Below are 22,651 nucleotides of genomic sequence, written 5' to 3'. Positions count from 1 at the left end.
AAATAGGCCCGTGGATGGGGGCAACAATGTGGACCAGACGCAGGATCCACAAGAAGACAAACTCCAATGCAATGCATATCGATGCATAAGCAAAGACCAAGGCTGAGAAAGTGGGATGAAGGAAGGTCACACACACGCGCACACACACACACACACACACACAAACACTAGAGGAGCTGGGTGGGTGGCCACACACGCCAGGGAGGTGAGACTGAGAAGGAGGGGGGTACAGACTTGTAATAAATTGTTTTCTTCCCCCAATCTTAATTTGTCAAACGACTGCCACTAGCATAATTGTTTTATCTTAGCCCAAAAAGATTGGGGTTAACTTTACTTCCTCTGTCATGGCACTGTGGCCACAGAGAGAACTTCTCTCAGGCCAGATCCTCTAGGTGTCCACCCAGATCTGCCTCCATTTTTTCCAGTCACGAGCCAGCCGGCGTGAGAGATGTGCTGTGAGGGAGGTAAGTGCAGGGTACGGTGGGGGCCTCTGAGGAAGAATCCAGAGCTGGGGGAGTCAGGGAGGGCCTTTGGAACCCTGTTATGGCTGTGGAGGGAGAACCCCATTGCAGGCCGCCATTGGGGCTGGGGACGGAGAGCAGGCCAGCACTCTGTGCTCTGGGCCAGGAGGGCCTGGGGCAGGGCAAGCCTAGAGTGGACGGGACGCTGAGGGTGAGGAAGGGGAATGCCTCCGACTGCACCATTTTTACCAAAGGGCAGACTCTGATCTCTGGGAACTGGCAGAACGGTTGCTCAAAGAAAAGTCAGCCCCTGCCCCATCCTCCTCCGTCCTGGGGGCGAGCCCTCACACCCTCCGGACGCGCTCCACGCCCCTGCGAAGGTAAACAGGAGGCCAGTCGCAGGAAGGAAAACAGGGTATTTATTAAAGCAGGTCCCTGAGAGCGAAAGCAGAGGCGGAGAGTGTGAGCACAGAGCCGGGCGTGGGAGGTGGAGGCGTGGGTCCTGCCGCGGAGACACAGGGGCCCTTTGTGCGGGGCCTCGCCGCCTCCTCCCTCCCAGTGCCGCGGCTCCTGGGGGACATGCGGGGGCTCCTCCTTTCCACGCTGCTGGGCGCTGCTCTGGCGCAGGTAAGCCCCTCTCCTGCTGCTTCCCCTCGGCTCGTGTTTCTTCAGGTCGGAAATGAGAAAGGAGGAAGAAGATGGGCGAAGCGGGGGCATAAATTCCTTGTGGCAAGACTTCCTGCCAAACGGGGAGCCATTCTCCTCTCCAAGCAAAGTTGGGTTTTGGGTTATTAGCTTCGGGAAAGAAGTGGAAAACATTTCTCCCTCGCGGGTAATGGCACTAAATTCTTCTTCCGATATGTTTGAACAGCTCCCAGACTGGAATAATGTATGTTTTTGAGCGCAGTAGGTCACCCACCACGGATCGGGGAGGCGGCAGCTCTGGCTGGCGGGGCGGGCCGAGCGGTGCCTCTTGGTTTGGGCCCCGGGCTGGGGCTCAGCTTTCCAGGGCTGCGGGCAAAACGTGCAGAGAGCCACTGGAAAAAGGGCTCCTGACAACCCTCTGCAGTTAAAAGCCTGTTCTTGTTGGAGAGGAGCACTTCGGAGACACATTTGTATTTTTAAAACGTTCTGTTGCGTTGCCTTTTCTCAAGTCATGTGTTTCTCACTTTTCATGAAAGGGAATCAGTCCACGAAGACTTTGAAATAGTTTAAGCAACAGACCAAAGGGAAGTTGAATTTAATAGGAGCAATTCATTGCCTTAGTATTTTTTACTAAGAAGGTGAGAACAGGGTGACTTGTTTATGGGTTTATTTACACGGTGGAGGTTCTTGCTTGCACAGAGGGTGAAGCTTTTGAAACCTTTGGGTGATTTGGAAAACATGGAATGTGTCTTTGAGTTAATAGTTGATTAGGGCAGGAAATCGTTTTTTAGGAAACAAGAGATTGAAATGTGTTCTATTTTATAGGGAGAGATCTAAGATTATAAAAGAATCCTAAGAAGAATGCTAGTGGTACCGATTATTTCCACTGTTATGTGGAGGGCTCATTTCCCCAGCAGCAGTGAGATGGGGCTGCCTGTCTCCCAGTCCACCTTCTTGAGAAGAGGCCTATCATTGTGAATGCAGAGCCTACAAGGTATTCCTAAACAGCAAATATTCCCTTACAGAGAGATGTGTCCAAACTTAAAAAAAACAAAAACAAAAAAAACCCAGAAAACCAAAAACATAAAAAGGTGTTGAAGTACAGCAACAAGAAAGTATTATTTTGCTTACTTTTGCCATTATGAATTTTTGAGGAAGAAGGCCTACCATTTGTCGAACATCTGCCATGTGCCAAGCACTGTGCTAGGTACTTTAGTTATTATCTTAATGCTCAAAATAACCTTATAAGGTGGACATTAATAATTCCATTTTACAGAGGAGGTTTGAGGCTCAAGGATTAAATAAGTGATAGAAAGTCATCTATGATTACTCTGTATCTCTCTCTCTCTCTCTCTCTCTCTATATATATATATATATATATATAAGCTCAGCTCTGGTGGCAAAACCCTTTCTTTCTATTACACCAAGAGAGCCTGTTTGGAACAGAATTCTGTTCCATTTCTTTTCTGTTGCACCAAAAGGGTCTGCTGACTCTTTTGTTGTTCTGAGATTTTAATTTTGAAAAACAATCAAAATGTCTGAAGAAAAAAGAAATATCTATATATCTATATCTATCTATCTATCTTTATATTTTCCCACTATTTGCCATTTCTGGGACTCTTCTTTCTTTCGTATTTCTGAATTATTATCTATTGTGATTTTCCTTTAGACTGAAGATCTTGCTTTAATATTCCTTGTGAGACAGGTATGTTAGCAACAATTTTTCTCAGTGTTTGTTTAATTGGAAATGCTTTAATTTCACCTTCACTTTTGAAAGACAATTTCACTGGAGATAGAATTCCAGGTTGATAGTCTTTTTTCTACCCCCTTTCAGCACTGGCTCTTGTTCATTTCCTCCTCCTCCTCCTTTTTTTTTTTTTAAAGACAATTTTTTTTTTTTAGAGTAGCTTTAAGATCGCAGCAAATTGGAGGGGTGCCTCGGTGGTGCAGTTGGCTAAGCATCCAGCTCCTGGTTTCAGCTTAGATCATGGGATTGAACCCTGCATCGGACTCTGCACTCAGCATGGAGTCTGCTTGAGATTCTCTCTCCCTCTCTTTCTGCCCCTCCCACTCATGCTCTCTCTCTCCCAAATAACTAAATAAATCTTAAAAAAAAAAAAAAAAAGATCACAGCAAATTGGAGAGGAATGTACGGAGAATTCCTGTATACCACCTGTTATTAACGTCCTCCACCAGAATGGTGTATTTGTTACAACTGATGAACCTACATTGACACATTATTACCTAGAGTCCATAGTTTATGTTGGGGTTCACTTTGGTGATATATATCCTATGAGTTTGGACAAATGAATAATGACATGTATGCACCATTACAGTATCATAGAGTTTTTTCGATGCCCTCAAAATCCTCTGTGCTCCATCTGCTTACCCCTTCCCTCAACGCCTGGCAGCTACTGATCTTGTTACTGTCTCCATGGTTTTGCCCTTTTCCAGAATGTCAAGTAGTTGGAATCATACAGTATGTAGACTTTCCAGATTGGCGTCTTTTGCTTAGTAATACGTGTGTCTTCTCATGGATTGATAGCTCATTTCTTTCTAGCACTGAAGAACAGTCTATTGTCTGGCTATATCCAAGGCACGTACTGAAGAACACTGTGTCTCCTTTTGATGGGAAGTCAGTTCTCATTCTTTTTGTCATTCTCTTGTATGTAATGCTTCTTTTTTCTCACTCTGCTTTCAAAATTTTCTCTTTATCTTTGATTTTCAACAGTGTTACCTTGTGGCCTCAGAGATTATATAGAAACGCTCCAAGACTAGAAAGAGAAACAGGTGACTGCAGGGGGGCAGTGTTGAGAGTAGGCATTTCCTTAAGAGGCAGCAATAGGAGGAAAAGCATGGAGCAGGAAACTGACCTGGTGGGTCCGGTAAGCAGGAAGGTGCAGAGGAGAGTGCATTCAGAGTGAAGGCTGGAGAGGAAGGCATACACCAGCACAGGCTTTAGACAGCATGCTTATAATTTTGGACTGTGTAGTGTACCCAGTAGGGACCACTCATGAGCTTTAAGGAGAGGAGTAGTAGGATCAGATATGTTTTTTAAAGAGATCCCTCCAGCAGCAATGTGGTGGATTCATTTGGAAAGTCATTCTCGAGGAAGGAACGTATTGCAATCACACTCAGTAGCAGTGCAAACAGCGAAAGAGTGACTAGTTCTAGGAATATGAGGACACTAAGCATTAGACACTGAATGGCTATGGGAGGTGAGGGAGAAGACAATGACCTGGATGACTCCTGGCTTCCTAACTCCAGACTTTGCAGAAGCTGTCCAAATGGGCAGAGGTGGGTGAGGGATGATGAGTTTGGGGAATGAGTTTTCCCCGGGACTTTTTAGTGGTGCTGTCTAGTAGGTAGTCAGCTATATGGCTCTAGAGCTCAGTGGAAAAATCCTGGATGGAAATTTAGTTTTGAAGCTAAGATTGCTAAGAGGCGGTGTGCAGAGAGTGAAAAGCAATACATTAAGGTCACGAAACACCAACTGGTCTAAATGTAAGTCATAGGTGGGGTAACAGGAATCTGCAAAAGAAATTGAGAAAGTGTGTTGAGAGGGAAGGGTTGAATTGGGAGGGTCTGGTGTCATGAAAGCCAAGGGAGAAGAGATTAGGAAAGAGTCAAACGTCTCAGAGAAGGGGGCAAGGGGCAGACATAGAGACTCCACGAACACGTGCCCAGCTGAGCGGCCACTGAACGTGGCAGGGAGGCCCTGGTAACCATGGCTGAACTGGGAAAAACTGAGAAGTAGACACTATTTCTACTCCCTTCTCCACTCTTGTATTTCCGTCCCCCTTCTTCTCCAGAGTCCCAGCACTGTTTCCTCAAACTCTATCCTCACGTCATATCTTCCGCTTGAATTGTAGCTGAAAGGGTTTCTCCGAGGGCTACATTTTACCAGTGATCAGGCAAAAGGCTGAGGGGGGAATGGCGGCATTGCAAACTGATGCTTTTCAAGGTAGGATTTTTGAGTTGGAAGGAGGTTTAGATCTCTGGATCGGTGCAAGGGCCTCCAACCTATCAAATAAAAGTTGAGAGTTAATTATATAAACTACTTGCCAGGCACTGTGCTAGGCACCAATAGTAAACCCACAAATGAGCCACAGGTCCCTGAGGCCGGGTAGCTTTAAGCACGTGGAGAAGACAGGCGCTTACACAGATAATTTCAGTGCGAGGACATGTAAAAGGGAGGCGGGAGAGGTTTTAAAAATGTTTTCTGGAAAGGGTGATACCTGAACAGACCCAGGTGAAGGAGTGGGGGTAGGGGAAGCATGTTCGAGGCAGAAGGAACAGCATCGGATATGCAGGGAACTGCAGACACTTGAACTTGCTAGAACCTAAGGCAAGCAAGAGATGAAGAGGGCCCTGAATGCTGTGCTTAGGAGTTTGGGCTTTCCCGTAAGTCAGTGACTTTCAGGTGTGCGGGATGAAGGAGAGGAGCAGGTGAGGTTGATTTTCAGCTTCCTGGCTTGGGGAACTCGGGGGTTGGTGCCACCATTCACTAAAACGGGGACTACTAGCTGGGGAGCGGTCTGTTGTGGGAAGGAGAAAATGCGATGCTCATGGGGCATCAAAGTGGATACACCCCGTGGAAATTCATGAGTTGCAAGCTTAGGGAGAGAGGTCTAGGCTGGAGAGGAGAGACAGATGCAGAGATTAGGTGGTTTGTTCTATATCAAAGCTGGTTTGTGGCAGGAGCTGGACTAGGGAAGGAAGGAAGGTAAGGGTTGAGAGCTCAGGCATACAAACCGTAAGAGACTCTTACTCATAGAAACAAACTGAGGGTTGCTGGAGGGGATGTGAGGGGAGGATGGGGTAACTGGGTGATGGACATTAAGGAGGGCACATGATGTAATGAGCACTGGGTATTATATACAGCTGATGAGTCAGTGAACTCTACCTCTGAAACTAATAATACACTATATGTTAATTAATTGAATTTAAATTTTAAAAAAAGTCAGGTGCTTCACTGACTGAGCCAACCAGGCACCCCGTGCCTCTCTCCCTTTTAAGGATGCTTGTGGTTACACTGGGCCCACCTGGTTAATCCAGGATGATCTCATCTCAAGATTTTTAACTGCACCTGCAAAATCCCCTTTGCTATGTAAGGTAACATGTTAATAGGTTCCAGGGAATGGAACACAGATATCTTTAAAGGGAGAATTACTGTGCCTATCATAGGTGGATAGTAACTGTTCCCTGCTGTTCTAATGAAGGTTCAGTGATGTAATCATATAAGGCACTTGGCACATAGGAGGTCCCATGTTCTTTCAGTCAATACATTTTAGTACAGGCGATAAGACAGACACTCAGCAAAGAGCTTGCCCTTCAAGAAGCTCACATTCTTTTTTTTTCTTTTTAAGATTTTATTTATTTGACAGAGAGAAACAGCGAGAGAGGGAACACAAGCAAGGGGAGTGTGAGAGGGAGAAGCAGGCTTCCCGCTGAGCAGGGAGCTAGATGCGGCTCGATCCCAGGACCCTGGGATCATGACCTGAGCTGAAGGCAGACGCTTAACGGATGAGCCATCCAGGCGCCCCAGAAGCTCACATTCTTGATACATGCTTCAGAAAATAAACAAGTAGAACATATAGGACTAAGATAGGTGGTAAGAAGGTCTATGGGGAAAAGGCTGGAGCAGGGTGCTATTATATAAAGGGTGGTCAAGAAGGGCCTCACTGATAAATGTGAGCACAGATGCAAGCAAGTGAAAGAGTGAGCCTCGAAGGCACCTGGGGGAGGAGCATGCTTGGAGTGTTCAAAGAATGAGGTGGGTGTGGAGTGGAGTGAAGCAAGACAGTGGGTGAACGGCAGTGGGCAAAGGAAGGTAGGGAGTGGGGACCTGATGTGGCAGGGCCTTAGAGGGTAGTTTGGCTTTTTTTTTTTTTAAGATTTTATTTATTTATTTGAGAGAGAGAGAGAGAGCGAGAATAAGCACGAGCAGAGGAGAGGGGCAGAGGGAGAGGGAGAAGCAGACTCCCCACTGAGGAGGGAGCCTGATGTGGAACTTGATTCCAGGACCCTGGGATCATGACCTGAGCTGAAGGCAGACCTTAACCGCTTAATTGACTGAGCCTGGTAGTTTGGCTTTTACATTGAAATGGGGAACCATGAGGAAGCCACCTCTTCTGGGCGAGGAGTGACATGATTGAAGTATGATTGTAAAAAGATACACATATTCGATGTATGCCATTTGATAAACTCTGGGATGAGTACATACTCATGAAACTGTCATCACTACCAAAGCCATAAACATATCCATCACCCCCCAAAGTTTCCTCCTGTTGCCTTTATTATTCTTTATGTGTGGTAAGAACTTTTAACATAAGATCTACTCTCTCAGCAAAATTAAAGTATATAATACAGTATCGCTAGCTATAGGCGCTGTAGCTTATTTTATTTTAACATTTCTGCCGAGTGCAGGCTATAGAGGACAAAGGGGAAGCAAGCAGAACCTTTAGGAGACTATTATAATCATCTAATGTGAGAAGTAATTGTGGCTTGGATCACTACGATAGCAGTGGGGGTGTTAAGAAATGATTAGAGTGGGTACATTTTAAAGACATACCCAACAGGATTTACTGAGGGGCGGGAGGTGAAATGTGAGAGAAGAGTCAAGAGGGACCTGACCCCAAGGTTTTCTGAAAAAATGAACTTGGTGTGTGCTCAAGCGGGGTGTGCCTGGAAGAGTAGATGGGGAGGGAAACTTTGGAGTTTGACCTTGGCCTTTCATTTCTCCATGGGGACATCTGGCCGGTTGCGCGTGAGTCCAGAAGGCAGGTGTGGCGGGAGATACAGATCGAGTGAGGGGAGAGTCTGGAAAGGTCTTCTTCACGGAGGGGGGGGGGACTCCGATTAGGGATGAAGAGAGCGCGAAGGACCCAGCAAAGCGCAGGGACAAGGAGCCATCAGCGAGCAGGGAGGAGGAAGAAAGCGATGTGCTGGAGGCCGAGCGAGGCAGGTTTGGGAACGAGGGATGGGGTCGGCTGCTGATAGATGTTGTCCCAACTCACCACACTGTAGCCCGCCCGCTTCGGGGAAGTCTCCTCCTCTTGTCCATCCCTGAAATTCGTTCAGGACGCTAACGGCGCCCGTGTTACCCTCCGCAGCTCTGCGGCAGCGCGCCGGAGGCAGGGGCGGCCGCGGACGCCGCAGCGCCACCTCGCAGACAGCTCTGTCGCTGGCCTTGCACCTGCCCTCGGCGGAAGCCCCGCTGCCCGCCCGGGGTCAGCTTGCTGCGGGACGGCTGCGGCTGCTGTAAGGTGTGCGCCAGACAGCAGGGGGACGTCTGCAATGAAGCCGACCTCTGCGACCCCCACAAAGGGCTCTACTGCGACTACTCGGCGGACGGGCCTCGGTTCGAGACCGGGGTGTGCGCGTGTAAGTGTCTCCTGCGGGGCCGCGGGCGAAGCCCGGGTCTGAAGGCGGGTCGCCGCCGGGGATTGTTGCTGGGGAATAAGCAGCTCAGTTAGGCTCAAAGCGAGGGGGGTGTCGTTTTCCCACACCGGCGGGACCGGCTTTGTCCCAGGCACAGCGTGTGACGCCGGCAGGTGCTTACACGTGGTCAGAAACCTGGGTTATTTTTATTGCATCGAAGTGAGCTTGTAGTTAGGCGATTGCTTTCCGTGAGAAACAGAGCAAAGGTGATGTAAAGAGAGGCTGACTTCTTGAAGCGCCACGCAGTGACAGCGGCTGTTACTGCTGTCACACGCAGTCCGGATTCGGCGTCCTCTGTCACTAAAGACCAATCCTGCTTCAAAGTAATTCTGTGTAACTGGTATGCAGACGGACGGCCTTCAGCTCAGCCTTTCCAGATAACCGTCACATCGCTGTACTTTGTAACTGCAGCAGATGTGTAAAAAGGAAGGTAGGGTACCCCAAATCACAGCCTGACCCTCGGTTTGAGGGGCTTTCGCTCTGGAGACTGATTGAGACCCTCTAAACCGACACCTCGACAATCACTCGGGATCCTGATTTACCTAGGATTAAAAATTCAAATTTCTAAGGGAAGAGAAACAGGCGAGTCAGCTGGACACTTGAGTCAGTCCGTGGGAAGGACTGCGGGGACAGGCACATTACTCCCGGGAGTCTGGCTGTGAGCGTGGACTGAATGTGGGAGCTGTTGAGGGTTGAGAGCCTGACACTCCTGCTGAGTGCTGACTAAACTATATTGATTCAGAATGGAGGCGCTGGGTTCCAATTCTGGGCTTTATATGCGGAGTGACCTTGAGGTCAAGTTGCTTAACCTCTCCGTGCCTCAACTATATCATATATACTTCCTGCCTTACAGACATGCCAGGAGGAGCAAATGAAATAATGATACAAAACCCCAAACACCTAGCCGAATATCTGGTCAGCACAGACTCCTAAAAATGTTAGCTATTACTTAAGAAAATTTAACAGGGAACACATGTCCTATCAGACTCTGGCATCACGATACCCCTTTCTCCCAAACAGTGCTGGGCAAGTTATTGCAATAACCTAACAGACGCGGAGTGAGCAGCCACTACCACGCCAGGCTCTGTGACCAGCAGCTGGGGCACAACAAAGAAAAAAAATATGTATCTAGGCCCTGTCCTCACAGAGTCAAAGTTTATTGTGTCAGACCCTGCCACACGTGATGTCACATACAATGTGATGAGTATTTTAACAGAGCATAGCCTTGAGGATGGGAGTGCAAATGACCTCTTGCTGGGGCCACACACTATGGCCCAGGGGCCAAATCAGGCCCACAGGCTGTTTTTGGAAATAACATTTTATTGGAGCAGGGCCACACCATCCAGTTACATGGTCTGTGGCTGCTTTATGGTCCAGAGCCCAGTCACTGCGACAAAACCCCGATGGTCTATAAATGCTAAGATACTTACTATTTGGCTCTTTACAAAACATTTGCTGATCTGTGATATAGAACAATGATTTTTAAACTTTGGTCTGAGGACCCCTTTAGTCTTAGACATTAATGAAGACCCCAAGAACGTTTGTTTATGTAGGTTTTCTCTACTGGTATTTAAATAGATTAGAAATTAAAAAATACTTACTAATTCATGTAAAAATAGGAAACCCATTACAACTTGCTGGGAATAATATATTTACGAAAAAAATATTTTATTTTCTAAAACAACGAAAAACTAGTGAGAAGAATGGAACAGGTTTACATTTTTTGCACCTCTCTCTAATGTCCAGCTTAATGGAAGATAGTTAGATTTCCCTATCTGCTTCTGCTATCAGTCTATTCCTGTATGTTATTTTGGTTGAAATCTATGAAGGGAATCCAGCCTGACACAGATAGGTCATTGGAAAAGGCAGGAATATTTTAACAGAATTTTAAGATAATTGTGAATATTCTTTTTGATATTACATTAAAACTTGAGAAGTGGTAGTTTCTTGAAAATTAGCTGCATCATGGAATCTGAAACCATATCAGTGAACTTGTCAAACTCTGACAATAAAATGGCCTATCCAAGACCTCCTTGGAATGGGTCTTTTACTTATGCATAATTTTGTAATACCATGCATTGGTTATTTGGAAAATGCTAGTTTGGAACAATGGTTATGTAGATGTTCCAAATATTGATATACTTAATTATACAATATTTTAAAAAATCACATTAATTAATACTAATCTCATCAGAAAAGTCTGCATATTGGGTAGCTATAAAGATCTCAGTGGTGGGTACAGATTTTCCAAAATTCTACTTTTTGCTTGAAAGCCTGAATTCTGTCATTGGCCTGAAAGTTGTTTTCCTTGAAGTGACAGGCTCACTGTTGATTTTCAAGGAAATGTCTGCCAAATACCTGAGTTACCATGGTTTATCTGTCAGTGAATTTCTTCAGGTGAAATTCCTCCTAAAAAAGTGGTTGGTTCAGCCCAAAACTCATGTAGAGTAGGTGCTTCTCCTCAAGATGATATAATATCTATAGAAATGCTCTATGGATACTTCCTATTTTATCACAAAGGATATTAAAAAGACATATATTTGATAAAGTTAATAATTTTTGCTGTACTGTCAGGACATTATTAAGTAAAACTAGCTTTTTTCCCCCCCCCAAAAGTGCATTTATGGACAAGTGCAGTGGCAAGGCAAAAATGCAGTGACTACCCTGAACAGTCTGCTTCATGCTAAGGTTCCAGCAGCGGCTCTAGCCACCATTGCTTTTGTATCTTCAGTGTAAATATCAACACAGGGAACACAGCCAGGCACATCTTAGTATTCTGAAAAAGAGTTTTGACCTTGCAGATTTTCTTGCAAGGGCCTCAGTGTTGCCAAGGTCCGAGGGGTCACACTTTTGAGAACTGTTGATCCAGGTCCAGAATGCCTCTCGGAGGACTGAAAGTTTCCTCCAATTCTCTTAACAAAAGAAAAAAAAAATTAGTTATGTGCAGTACTGTAGTTAAACAAATTATGATTTCTTCATTCATTCATGTAGCCTCATTGCCTACGAATATATCCCTGCCTATTGTTGGACGTCTGGGGAGAACTCTTACTTGCCACCAACCCATCTCTCAAACTTAGAATAATTACCTCACTGCTATCCTCACAGTGATAGAACAGGGCCTGTAGTTGGTCTTAATAATCTGAAAGGGCTGACAGCCTACAATAAAATGAAAGTATCTAATTTTCACCTTTTACAGATGTTCTGAGAAGGAGGTTCCAGATGGGGCCTAAGAAGTTGAGAACACTACCTCGTGAAGGAGATAGCTCTTACCTCTGTGGTTCATCATGGCAGGTGTGGACTATCAGTTATGGCTTTGTTGGTGATTTTGCTCTTCTCTCTTTTCAGACCTTCTAGCTGTGGGATGCGAGTTCAACAGGGTACATTATCGTAATGGCCAAGTCTTTCAGCCCAACCCCCTGTTTAGCTGCCTCTGTGTGAGTGGGGCCATTGGATGCACACCTCTGTTCATACCAAAGCTGGCTGACAGTCGCTGCTCTGGGGCTAAAGGTAGAAAGAAGTCTGATCAATCCAACTGTGGCCTGGGACCACTCCAACAGCAGCTTTCAACAAGCTACAAAACAATGCCAGGTGCTTAGAAGCATATTTATTTTTCACGTGTGGCGTCTTGTGGTTTTCTTTCATGTCCCTTTGATGTACCATAGGCACTCGTAAGCACTTCCTGACTAGTGGTCAATGTGAGATTTAGTTTGGCTGTGCCGTTGCTCAGTCTGCCTCAGAGAGGTATATTCTAAGTATCTCAAAAGGAAACGTCATAATGTTTTAGATTTTTCCAGTAAAACTTTCCAGTTTTTAAAAGCTCTGCTGGGTCAGAAAAACTCTCCTATGCCTCTGCTCATTTACACTCAACCTCTTCTCAGGAAAGTTGACCAAGTATTGTTCACATGTACCCTGAGAAAAACTGTTCTTGTTTTATTATGGGCAAGAAGTGCGAACCATCCAGTCCCCAAAATTTTCAAAGGCAAATTTGTTATATGATGAAAGCAGAAATGGAAGCCCACTGATTAAAAATATTGAAGAGGATGTTTAGCATTTGTAAATATTGTTTCTAAAAATAGAAAATGGCTGACATAAGATTGTCTTTTCATTTACTCTGGAAGTGAAGCTCTCCAGTCACCAACCTCTGTCTAAATCAACACACGCACAGGTGTTTTTAAGAAGGTTCCCCAGGTATGTGAGTAGTCAGAGACCTGTAATGAGGCTCTGTATCACACCTTGAGCACCTGACCATTTGCAGTGAGTTTCTGTATATTCATAAAGGTTGTATTCTGGTCAGCTCTAAGTTAATATCTTCTTTAAGTGCCAGGGCATTTTGGGGACAGGAGTTTCAAAAACACCAATCAATGAAGCACAGATGAGAAAGGACTCAAAGGGGTTAGTGTTCCTGCCTGGTTACTATTCACATCTGTGTTTTCAACCAGAAATCAAGAATGCCTTTTTATCAACATTTAGAGCTTAGGAAACTAAAGGTGCCATGGAGATACAGAAGGGATATTTACGCTAAAAACTCCTCAGTTCACTTGTATTATGTGGATATTTAATAAAAGCAACTATCATCAGGGAAATGTTTTAGGTATTTTAAAAACTAACTCTATGAAAGAAGCTTTCTCAGAGACTTCCATTATGCCAATTAATTTGAAAATAATTAACAGGTTGTGGCGAGCTTGCATTTACCACACTTCATGGTATTCAGCTAATAGCAGGACAGTACTCATGCTCTAAACTCTTTACAATTTTAAGCCAAACTGTTCTTTTTTCAAAATGTACAGGAACAGTTGATTTTCGCATTGGATCTGAGGGACTCAGTGTGAGTTCTTGGGACCCATGCATGAACCTCGCTGGTGAGAAAATACCTTAGCCCAGCAGTTTCCACAAGTAAAGCTCTTTGGATCAAGTTCAGTCGGTCTCCTTTGCGGCGGTAGAGCAGTTCCAAGAGGATTCACTTGGAACCTTGTTGGAGGGCGTGTTAGATGGTCATTCTTCGTGGTTAGTGCTTTGCTACAAAAAATGAGAAAATCTGCCCCTGTGCTCTTGGTAGTTGAGATCACAGGCCTCGATAAATTTCAAAGGAAGTATATGTATATACTATATATGCGATGTATATCTTAAGTCTCTCCTCTGCTTAACTTTGAAACTGTGTTGATGAGCCCAAAGAGAAGTTTGGCTTTTAAAATTAAGCACAATGACAAACACACACTTTAAGGTATATTTGTGATAGTAATTTATATTCTTACTGAATTCCAGACGGCCTATGGTTGGAATCTAGGTTCTGTTTACTCCGTATGAAGCAGGCAGTGACATAATGCCCCCATGCTTTCCTCACTGCTCACCAAATACTAAATAAACTCTTTAAAAGCTCTTCTAGTTTTCTTGCTTTTTAATGAATGTTAAATTCCTGAGCTGCAGCTCTTGGCTTAACTTTAAGGGGGTTATTGGTAAGATGATCATCTGACCTACCTTTATTTATTGCAGATGCGTGCTGGGCTTTTAATCTGCTTCCTGCATTGAGGTCTTTAAACTGTTGTCTACCTTCCAGGTATCTTCATGTTTCTGCTTCCTCTCTCTGTTTCTTGTGCAGTCGCAAGATCCTACTGTAATAACACTGAAAGCAGTAAAGTATCATTTTATTCGAAGACAGCAGATACTTCAAAGTGACTGATATTTCCTATCAAGAAGGCGGTTTGCAGGGGTTGGGGGGGGGAGTGTCTTTTCAGAGTTTTAAATTGGCATTTTGAAGTAATGTAGCCAGAATTTTGCTATGTTCAACTTCAGACTCGAATCACAACCTTATTCCAAGCATCTATTTTAGGATGCATATTAACCTTAAGGAAATGCTTTGAGACAACAAACCAATATGCAGTTTGTTTAAAACGAAGCAGTAGCCTGATTCATTCATGAGCAGAACAAGAAGCTCCCAATGGATTTATAAGTTGGAAGAATTATTATGGACTCATTGTATTCTCATTATTCATCCCCTTCCCCTCCCTTCTGCTAAGCAGGAATCACCATCTATCCACCAACTTACGCAGCCACCCATAGATCTATTCATCTTTTCCTTGCCACGTCTTTTTCTAGAAGTGATTTGAAATGGCTAGCCAGTGGGATGAATACAACGGGCCTGATACTATAGGGAACATAGCAATTAAGCTGAATGAATAAAATAGATTACAGATTTGCCATGACGTAGTATATGATTATTTTGATTCGTTCAATGTAATGTAGAGAATTTTCTAAAAGACTAGATTAAAACAAGTGGAGGAAAAATGACTGGCCTCAATAGTTTATTCTCAAATGTAACTTTTGTATTTTAGATTTTAACATAATACGAAATTTAACATTAAGACATTGTTCTGATTAATATCTTGAACTCTTTAATCCTACTAATGTCTATTTCATTGTTGAAAATAATATCCAGCAAGAGGCAAGAACCAGAGAAAACACAGTAGTTTCCTCTCTAGATGAGCTAAGCAGAGGCATGTGGACGCATCTACTCAGATTTTCCAAGATAAAGTATTTTTATTCTTCCTAAGAAATTGGACTGTCACACTTGATTGAAAGGTAATTTGGAAAGTGGGAAAAAGAGAATGATGAATTAGACCATAAGCTTATTTTATTCTGAGTCACATTACTCAGAAACGGGAAAAGTTAAGTTCAGGTAATCAGGTAAAAGGTTCTGATCTATTAACTATTAGCTGAAACATAATGATTAAAAGTGGTCTATCAGAGTACATACATGTATACACATGTACTCTCCCCCCCTTTATTTTAGCTTACAGGAATCTCCCACTTATTTGGAAAAGAAAATGTCTCGTACAAGCAACGAAGTGGACCCCTTGCTCCAGAACATGTGGAATGGGAATATCCGATCGGGTCACCAATGAAAATAGCAACTGCGAAATGAGAAAAGAGAGAAGACTGTGTTATATTCAACCTTGTGATAGTAATATATCGGAGAGAGTAAAGGTAACATTTAATTAGATTTAACTTCATTGTAATTCAATATTAAGAGACTCCCAAAAAGTGCCCGTGTGTTTTACAGGGATAGATGGTATGTGATTCTTATAAAATCACCTCACTGTAACTCTTAAACCATCTCAGAGGAAAACAAAGATTAATCTAACTGCACTTCATGGGGAAAATCTTACCAAGTGGAGAGGTAATATTACCCTGCTGATTCTAGATATGCTAACAGCTTAACAATGTGGGTCTTGATCAGCCTGATTACTTCTGGTACACCCAACATGTATGTTTTTTAAAAGTAGATCCTTTCCAGATTTTTAAAAAATATATATTAATTTTATGTAGTGGAGTCAAGGCAATGGATAAAAGATTCTGGTTGCTACATCATAATTATAAAAACAGACATTATGAACATCAGAGAAGTTCTGACCTTGGTTATAGATCACCAAGTGGAGGGGAAACCACCATTTCCAAAACGCTTTGTGCTTACTTGGTAAACTTGCCGAAGGACTGTGACAAAATACTTTAGAATTGTTCGGTATAGCCAGACCTGGTCCTACTTCTAGAACGAGGCAAGATTACGGTCTCAAGAGTAAGTTTTAGGAATGTTAAAAGTCTTCTCATCTCCAGGTTATTCCCTACTGTATTAAGAAGTTGACAGCTCAATTTTAAAGGGATTAAGATACGTATTCATTTATTCATCCACTCAAAACTGTCTGAGCTGTTTTAGGGAATTTGCTAAGTCTTAGGTAGTAAATAAACCTTTAATATGACATGGCCCTTGATGTTAAATAAGACAGAGAAATTTTCATTGTGGAAACCATGGAACTAAGTGAAGAGTGGATAGCAAAACAGATTGGGGAGCGGGTCCTATACTATGATGGAACAAGAACAGGGAGGACAGACCTCTGGTGAGGGGATTTCGAAGGTAGAAAAGAGAGTGCTGAAAGTCACTAAATGGGAAATAGTAATATCCTGGAAATAATTGATCTCTGTGTTTCTGTATAGAGTATCACTTTTCTAAACCGTTGCAACCACATTAAGGAATGTCTTCTTAATGTTATGTACCTTTTCAGATCCCCAAAGGAAAAACGTGCCAACCTACTTTCCAACTCCTCAAAGCTGAAAAATTTGTCTTTTCTGGATGCTCAAGCACTCAGAGTTATAAACCCACTTTCTGTGGAGTATGCTTGGATAAGAGATGCTGTGTCCCTAATAAGTCTAAAATGATTACCATTCAATTTGATTGCCCAAATGAAGGGTCATTTAAATGGAAGATGCTGTGGATTACATCTTGTGTATGTCAAAGGAACTGCAGAGATCCAGGAGATGTATTTTCTGAGCTCAAGATCCTATAAAACCTAGTATATATGGGAAAAGTTAAGTTCAGGTAATCATGTCATTACATAAGAAAATTAGAGTGGTTTTAAAAGGGTGGCAGATCTACCGTACTGATTTACAAAAGGGAAGAATACCTACCTATTCTCAGATGACTGTATTTAAGGCATTAGAAGCTATTAAAAATGTTCTCTTAAAAACACATGTAAAACTTGGTGCAGCTTTCTGCTCACAGGTCTTGTCCCTGTGCTTTAATATAAATTTTTTGCACCAAAATATAAACATATAAATTATATATATATGACATATATATGTGACTTAAAAATCTTAAGTGAATTCTTTAAAATGTAAAACTATGAAATACACAGATGGTTGCTTCCATCTACATATTCCATACATAATGCAAAAATTATACAATTTACATTTTATTCCATAATCTGGAATGAATACTTTGAAGATGTGTAAAAAATTTAGAACATTTTTAAAATTTTATATTTTAAAACTTTTATCAGTACTTTGACAGTGTAGCCTAGGATTCCATCAGATGATAATCATTACATGTGAGCAAGATTCTGGGCTTAATTCTTAAATAGGAATAAGATGAAACTGCAAATATAATTTCCACTCCCCTATCCTATCAGTTTATTTTCTTTTGAAAGAAGAAAATAGAACTTCTTTGGCCATTATTGACAACTGTAATCTAAAAGTTTTTATACCAAATACTAAAAAATGAAATTTTCAAGATAAAGATCAAGAGCATTATCCTTACTTTGAAAATGAAAGAAACTTAAAAACTTAACACTAAAGAAAGCACAGATTATTTCGGCTTGAAAATAAACTGTTCCTAAAAGTTACTTCTTTAAATGATAAATCCACCTATGGATTTAAAATATAAATTATATTTAAAGATAAATTAATGTTAAAACTATAACTGGAGATTATGATCACTGAAACACATTCAATAGACTATTACAGTCATTTTCCCATAAGGTTTGGAAGATGAGGTCAAGCTAAGTAATGTTCCGTATGCTTATATAAATGGTGACAAGCAAAACCAATAATAACAAGCAATACTGTTTAAAAATATGGACATTTATTATTATAAAATCAACTGGTTTAATAAAAAAGCATTATATATTTAAAGATAATTTAATACATATACATGTTAAAATAAATGTAAAATAAATGTGATTGAGTACAAACATGTGGTTACCCAAAGCAGCAACAAAACCTCCTTTACAGCTATCCCCGAAAAGTTAGTGGGTATTACACGGAAGTATTTATATTGTGTTCTTCTACTACTCCTCGTACTTGCTTTTAAAAGATCAGGAGAATTTAAACAGAATATGAAAAAATAAATTATAAATAAATAAAAAAATATACCTTATAAGATTTTATTGAAGACATGATTATTATTGTATAAATGCCTAAATACGAGACTATAAATAAAAATATTGAAGAACTCTGTTTTCTCAATTTTAGAAAAGGGGAATTTTCTGAAGACAAATATTTGAAGTTAAGGTACTAGGACTTCACTAATTTCACAGACTGGTATCATCCACAAATTGTGATGAAACGAAAATCACTCTTTTTTTTTTTTTTTTTTTTTAAGACAAAAATGCTTTCTAATAGGAAAAGTGCAAACTGGGTTTTCTGAATCACAAAAATTCTGAAACAGAAAGAAAAGGTGACAAAAACCAGTGTAAACTTAAGAAACGTAAAAGTTGTATTTGGGGTTTCTTTTTTACACAGCTATGCTTAGTCTAGGTAAATCTTCCACAGGCATGCTCTTCGTGGCATCCAGCTGGTTGTACTCCTCTACGAGCCCTGATAAAGATGACACGGCTTCCATGAAACAGCTTTCTTCCATCCCTTCGATTTGCAGATAGTGGTGGAGATGAGCCTATAAATAAAAAACTGGATAATGCTGACCATTTTCAGAAAATTTAATACATATGTAACTATCCTAAAACATAAATAATTCTTTATTAAAATGATAGTTTACTCAGCTTTACAAGAGAAAGGAGAGAACTCCAATCCTGTAAACTCATGACATTTCTCCTTTAGATGTCTAAATAAACCTCTCCAGTTATAATCAGTACAGTGAATATAGCAGTCAGGATTGCCCCGATCTGTAATAGTGTAATTTGAGAGGAGACATCTTAAATAGCCAAAATAAACACACACAGTTACAAAGGTGTGCTGATAATTACCTTTTTCTTGTAGAGCCTCAGGAACCTCTCTTTCAGTTCCATGAAGGTAGGCTTCACACATGTGTTATTTGCTAGAGCTAATAATGAATGGGAATGGCCCACAGGAGGTACTGAACACAAGCTGGTTTTCCAGCCTTCTTGATTCCACGAGACAAACTGTAGAGAAGGTTTTAATCTGAGATACAAAAACCCAAAGGTGAGAATGAAGGTACTGAAAGGACCTGCCATATATGGCAGCAGATGTTACTGATGGTGCCATTCTAATTGCTCAGTATATAATGTAAGTTATCTAATTTTTACTATTAGCAATATCCATGGTACAGTCTGATAGTGAGCTAAGGGGCATTTAGTTAGGAGGACATTAAACGTGGGGATGAAAAAGAGATGAAAATATTACAATTTTCCTTACTTTGTACTTCAATAGAGTAGTTCTCTATTGAAAAATAGAGAAAAATAGACTGTCAAAAAATAGTAAAACATAAAACTTAGCAGTGCAGTGGTAGTAATAAAACAACCGTAGTTAAATTTTCTGAACACTTTCAGAAAATAAAATATCTCCTGCATCATTCACTATTCATAAATAACAATTTTGTACCATTATTCTTATTTTACATTTCACACTACAGTTAAGTGGCATGCTAGAACCTGAAGAGAGGCCCTCTGAACTACTATGCTCCACGGTCACAAGCAGTACACATAAATTATCATGAAAATATAAAATCAAACCTTTCAATATTTCTGCGAAGATCTGAAACCTGTACATTTCCTCTGACCATAAGGGCACAGGCGAGGTAGAGACTATGTTTGGGGTCAGCCCGAATTAGCTGGTGATCTTTACTAAAGGCATCTGAAAACATCTGATCCAACCTAGAACAATGCAAGAATCACTGCTCATACAAAATATTATTTCTTCTATGTAGGACTACAAAATGCAAAGATAGTCACCTCCAGGTAAATAAACTTCACATACAGACACATTCTACATTTCTTTTTTTTTTTTAAAGATTTTATTCATTTATTTGACAGAGAGAGAGACAGCGACAGAGAATACAAGCAAGGGGGGAGTGGGAGAGGGAGAAGAAGGCTTCCCGCCGAGCAGGGAGCTCGATGCGGGGCTCGATCCAGGACCCTGGGATCATGACCTGAGCCAAAGGCAGATGCTTAACGGCTGAGCTACCCAGGTGCCCCCACATTCTACATTTCAGCTATCATTTTCTCAAAACAATCTTGATGAGAAATATGAGAAGAGAGGAGGACATGTTTTATCCTTTACTTAAAGAGAGGAAGAAAAAGGTGCTAACAAATTTCTATCTAGTAATACACAGGATCCTAGGTCTGTAATATAGCCCCAGCCTGGTTCTTAAATCCCACGTCATTCAGTACAAATATAATTAGGCTCCCTAGGTAACTCTAGATTCTGGATGCTGCGTCTGCAGACTGTCTGGGAAGAGCTGCAGAATTCACACTGTGTTACCTACTCATTCAACAGATATTTACTGAACGCCTACAGTGTGCCAGGCACTATTCTAAGTGCCAGAGATCCAGCAGTGAACAACAAAAATTTCTACTCTAATGGAGCTTATAGATTCGATCTTGGGTATGTGACAGCAAGAAGAATAGAAGATTCCTTTAGGGAATGGTGAGCTGTGGGGGGCTCGTAAATCTCTACTGTGTTCAAAATTTTGGTGTGTATGTGCTTTTGGGCATTTTTATGGAGTTAAGGAAACCCAAAAAAGGATAAGAACCAGTATACAACAAGTGGGCAAACTCTTGATTTATCCTCTGCTGCAAAATATAAAAACTAGTAAGGAGATTTTTGTAATTTTGGGATACTTATTTACATTAGAAATAGGGAATTTCAAGAAACATATACACACTTCTCATATGTGCTTATTTTCATTTGATAAAAATGGGATGAGGTACAGGACTGACATTTATTAATAAAAGGTACAACAAAAAACATTCTTACTACTAATAAGAAATTAAAGAGTTTTAAAACTGGCTTCAAAACAATTTATTATTTTACTGAAGGATAAATGAGTATATGTGCTGATATGACAGCCTCTGAGATATCTATAGTACAGCAGAAAAAGGGGAAAAAAGAACACAAAAATAAAAAGAACATTGTGACAAGTTCCCTAAGAGTGTAAAATCTTTAAAGTCCCTTATACATTTTCACAAACACATTTTAAAAATAAACCTTTGTTACAAACTATGATTATATGAATACAAAATGCTGCAACAGTATGATTTTTATCAAAATATGCCAAAAGCAGGATTAAAAGAAATTTAATTGGCTTTGAAATATTCAGGTTGAAGGACCAAGTCAAACATTTTTTTCTTTATGCTGAACTTAATTAGAAATTCCCTGTCTTTATTTTTAAGAATTAACTTTAAATGTAAAAATGTCTGATTATCACTATTGTACAGTAAATAGTTTAGCACCAATTTACATTCTATGTGTCCCTATTGAAGATGCACATTTTATTTAAATACACTAATTTTTAATATGCGGGGCTGACAATAACAGTGAATATTTAGTGAATGATTACCATGTTCCATATACCATGCAAGTTGCTTAACTTAAGGTCATCAGCGTCCCATGCAGAAAGAGTGCCATCTATTAGTTGGCATAACTGGTTATTTGTTAACAGCTTATATAAAAGTTACTAGCACTGTGACATTTACAGTGTAGAATTGTTATTTTGCCAAAATTTAAACTATAAAAAAGATCTTTAATCCGGTTTTTATCATTTACATACTTTCCTCTTACAGAGCTTGACAGGACCTTCTCCCTCAGTCAACTGTGGATGCCAGTGGGACCTTTTCAAGCTTATCATCACTGTATATGCTCAGAATATTTTCAACTACACTTTTTTGTTAAGTAGACTAAGTTTTATGCTTAAAAATGACACACAGTTACAAAACAAAGTGTTCTGGAAATGATAATACAGCAGCTACCATAAATGGAAAGACTTCTATGGTGCTTTAAAGATACTCTTATTCAATATACCCAACAAGCATATGAGGTAGGTGTACCTGCCCAAGGTCCTGTAGCTAGTGACAGAATTAGCATTCAGACTTAAGTATGTCAGACGTCAAAGTCCTGAAATCATTTTCAATAAAAATCAAATCTCTATGAATTTCATTAGCTTAAAAATTTAGATTTAATGTCAAATAGTTTAATATTGACTTTTTAAACAATGACTTGTAAATAAAGCATTTAAATAATGAAAATGATACAGAGAAAATGACATGAAAAAATACTCAGTTACTACAAACTGAAAATATTTTTTAAAAAGTAATTCAAATTATTAAGTCATTGGAATAGTTACTATATCTTACCTTCGGGTAGGAATGTTAACATCTGCCAGGGTATATAGAGGTGTTAGGCTTGACACAAGATAATGCAATTGAGGAAAAGGAACTAAGTTCATGCTGATTTCATTAAGGTCCATATTAAGGGACCCTTCAAACCTTGCAGAGCTAAAAAATTAACATTAAAGCAAGAGAAAAAAATTTAATGTTAAAATTTTATACTTTGTAACTTCATTCAGCGGACATTCTTAAATC

At 40.9% G+C, this 22,651-nt stretch overlaps 2 protein-coding genes across 5 annotated transcripts in view; one reads left to right on the top strand and one right to left on the bottom strand.

Annotated features, from left to right (window-relative positions):
* The first annotated feature begins 914 nt into the window (after positions 1-914).
* CCN6 (cellular communication network factor 6) lies at positions 915-18,257 on the top strand. Its single transcript, XM_026511598.4, has 5 exons — positions 915-1,088; positions 8,222-8,492; positions 11,895-12,137; positions 15,337-15,530; positions 16,604-18,257. The coding sequence occupies exons 1-5, from the start codon at positions 1,041-1,043 to the stop codon at positions 16,883-16,885; spliced, it is 1,038 nt and encodes a 345-aa protein (XP_026367383.4). The 5' UTR covers positions 915-1,040; the 3' UTR covers positions 16,886-18,257.
* TUBE1 (tubulin epsilon 1) overlaps positions 17,940-22,651 on the bottom strand; it is a 16,728-nt gene continuing 12,016 nt past the window's right edge. For all 4 annotated transcript variants that reach the window (XM_026511618.4, XM_057311137.1, XM_057311138.1 and 1 more), the window contains 4 exons: positions 22,424-22,564; positions 19,805-19,945; positions 19,079-19,253; positions 17,940-18,768 (listed from right to left, as the gene is read on the bottom strand). In XM_026511618.4, the coding sequence (XP_026367403.1) occupies positions 18,610-18,768; positions 19,079-19,253; positions 19,805-19,945; positions 22,424-22,564 (616 nt within the window). In that variant the 3' untranslated portion in view covers positions 17,940-18,609. The remainder of the gene's footprint in view (positions 18,769-19,078; positions 19,254-19,804; positions 19,946-22,423; positions 22,565-22,651) is intronic.

This window comes from Ursus arctos, unplaced genomic scaffold (genome assembly GCF_023065955.2).
Source record: "Ursus arctos isolate Adak ecotype North America unplaced genomic scaffold, UrsArc2.0 scaffold_13, whole genome shotgun sequence".
Classification (NCBI taxonomy): domain Eukaryota; kingdom Metazoa; phylum Chordata; class Mammalia; order Carnivora; family Ursidae; genus Ursus; species Ursus arctos.
This window is presented reverse-complemented; position numbering and strand designations above follow the sequence as displayed.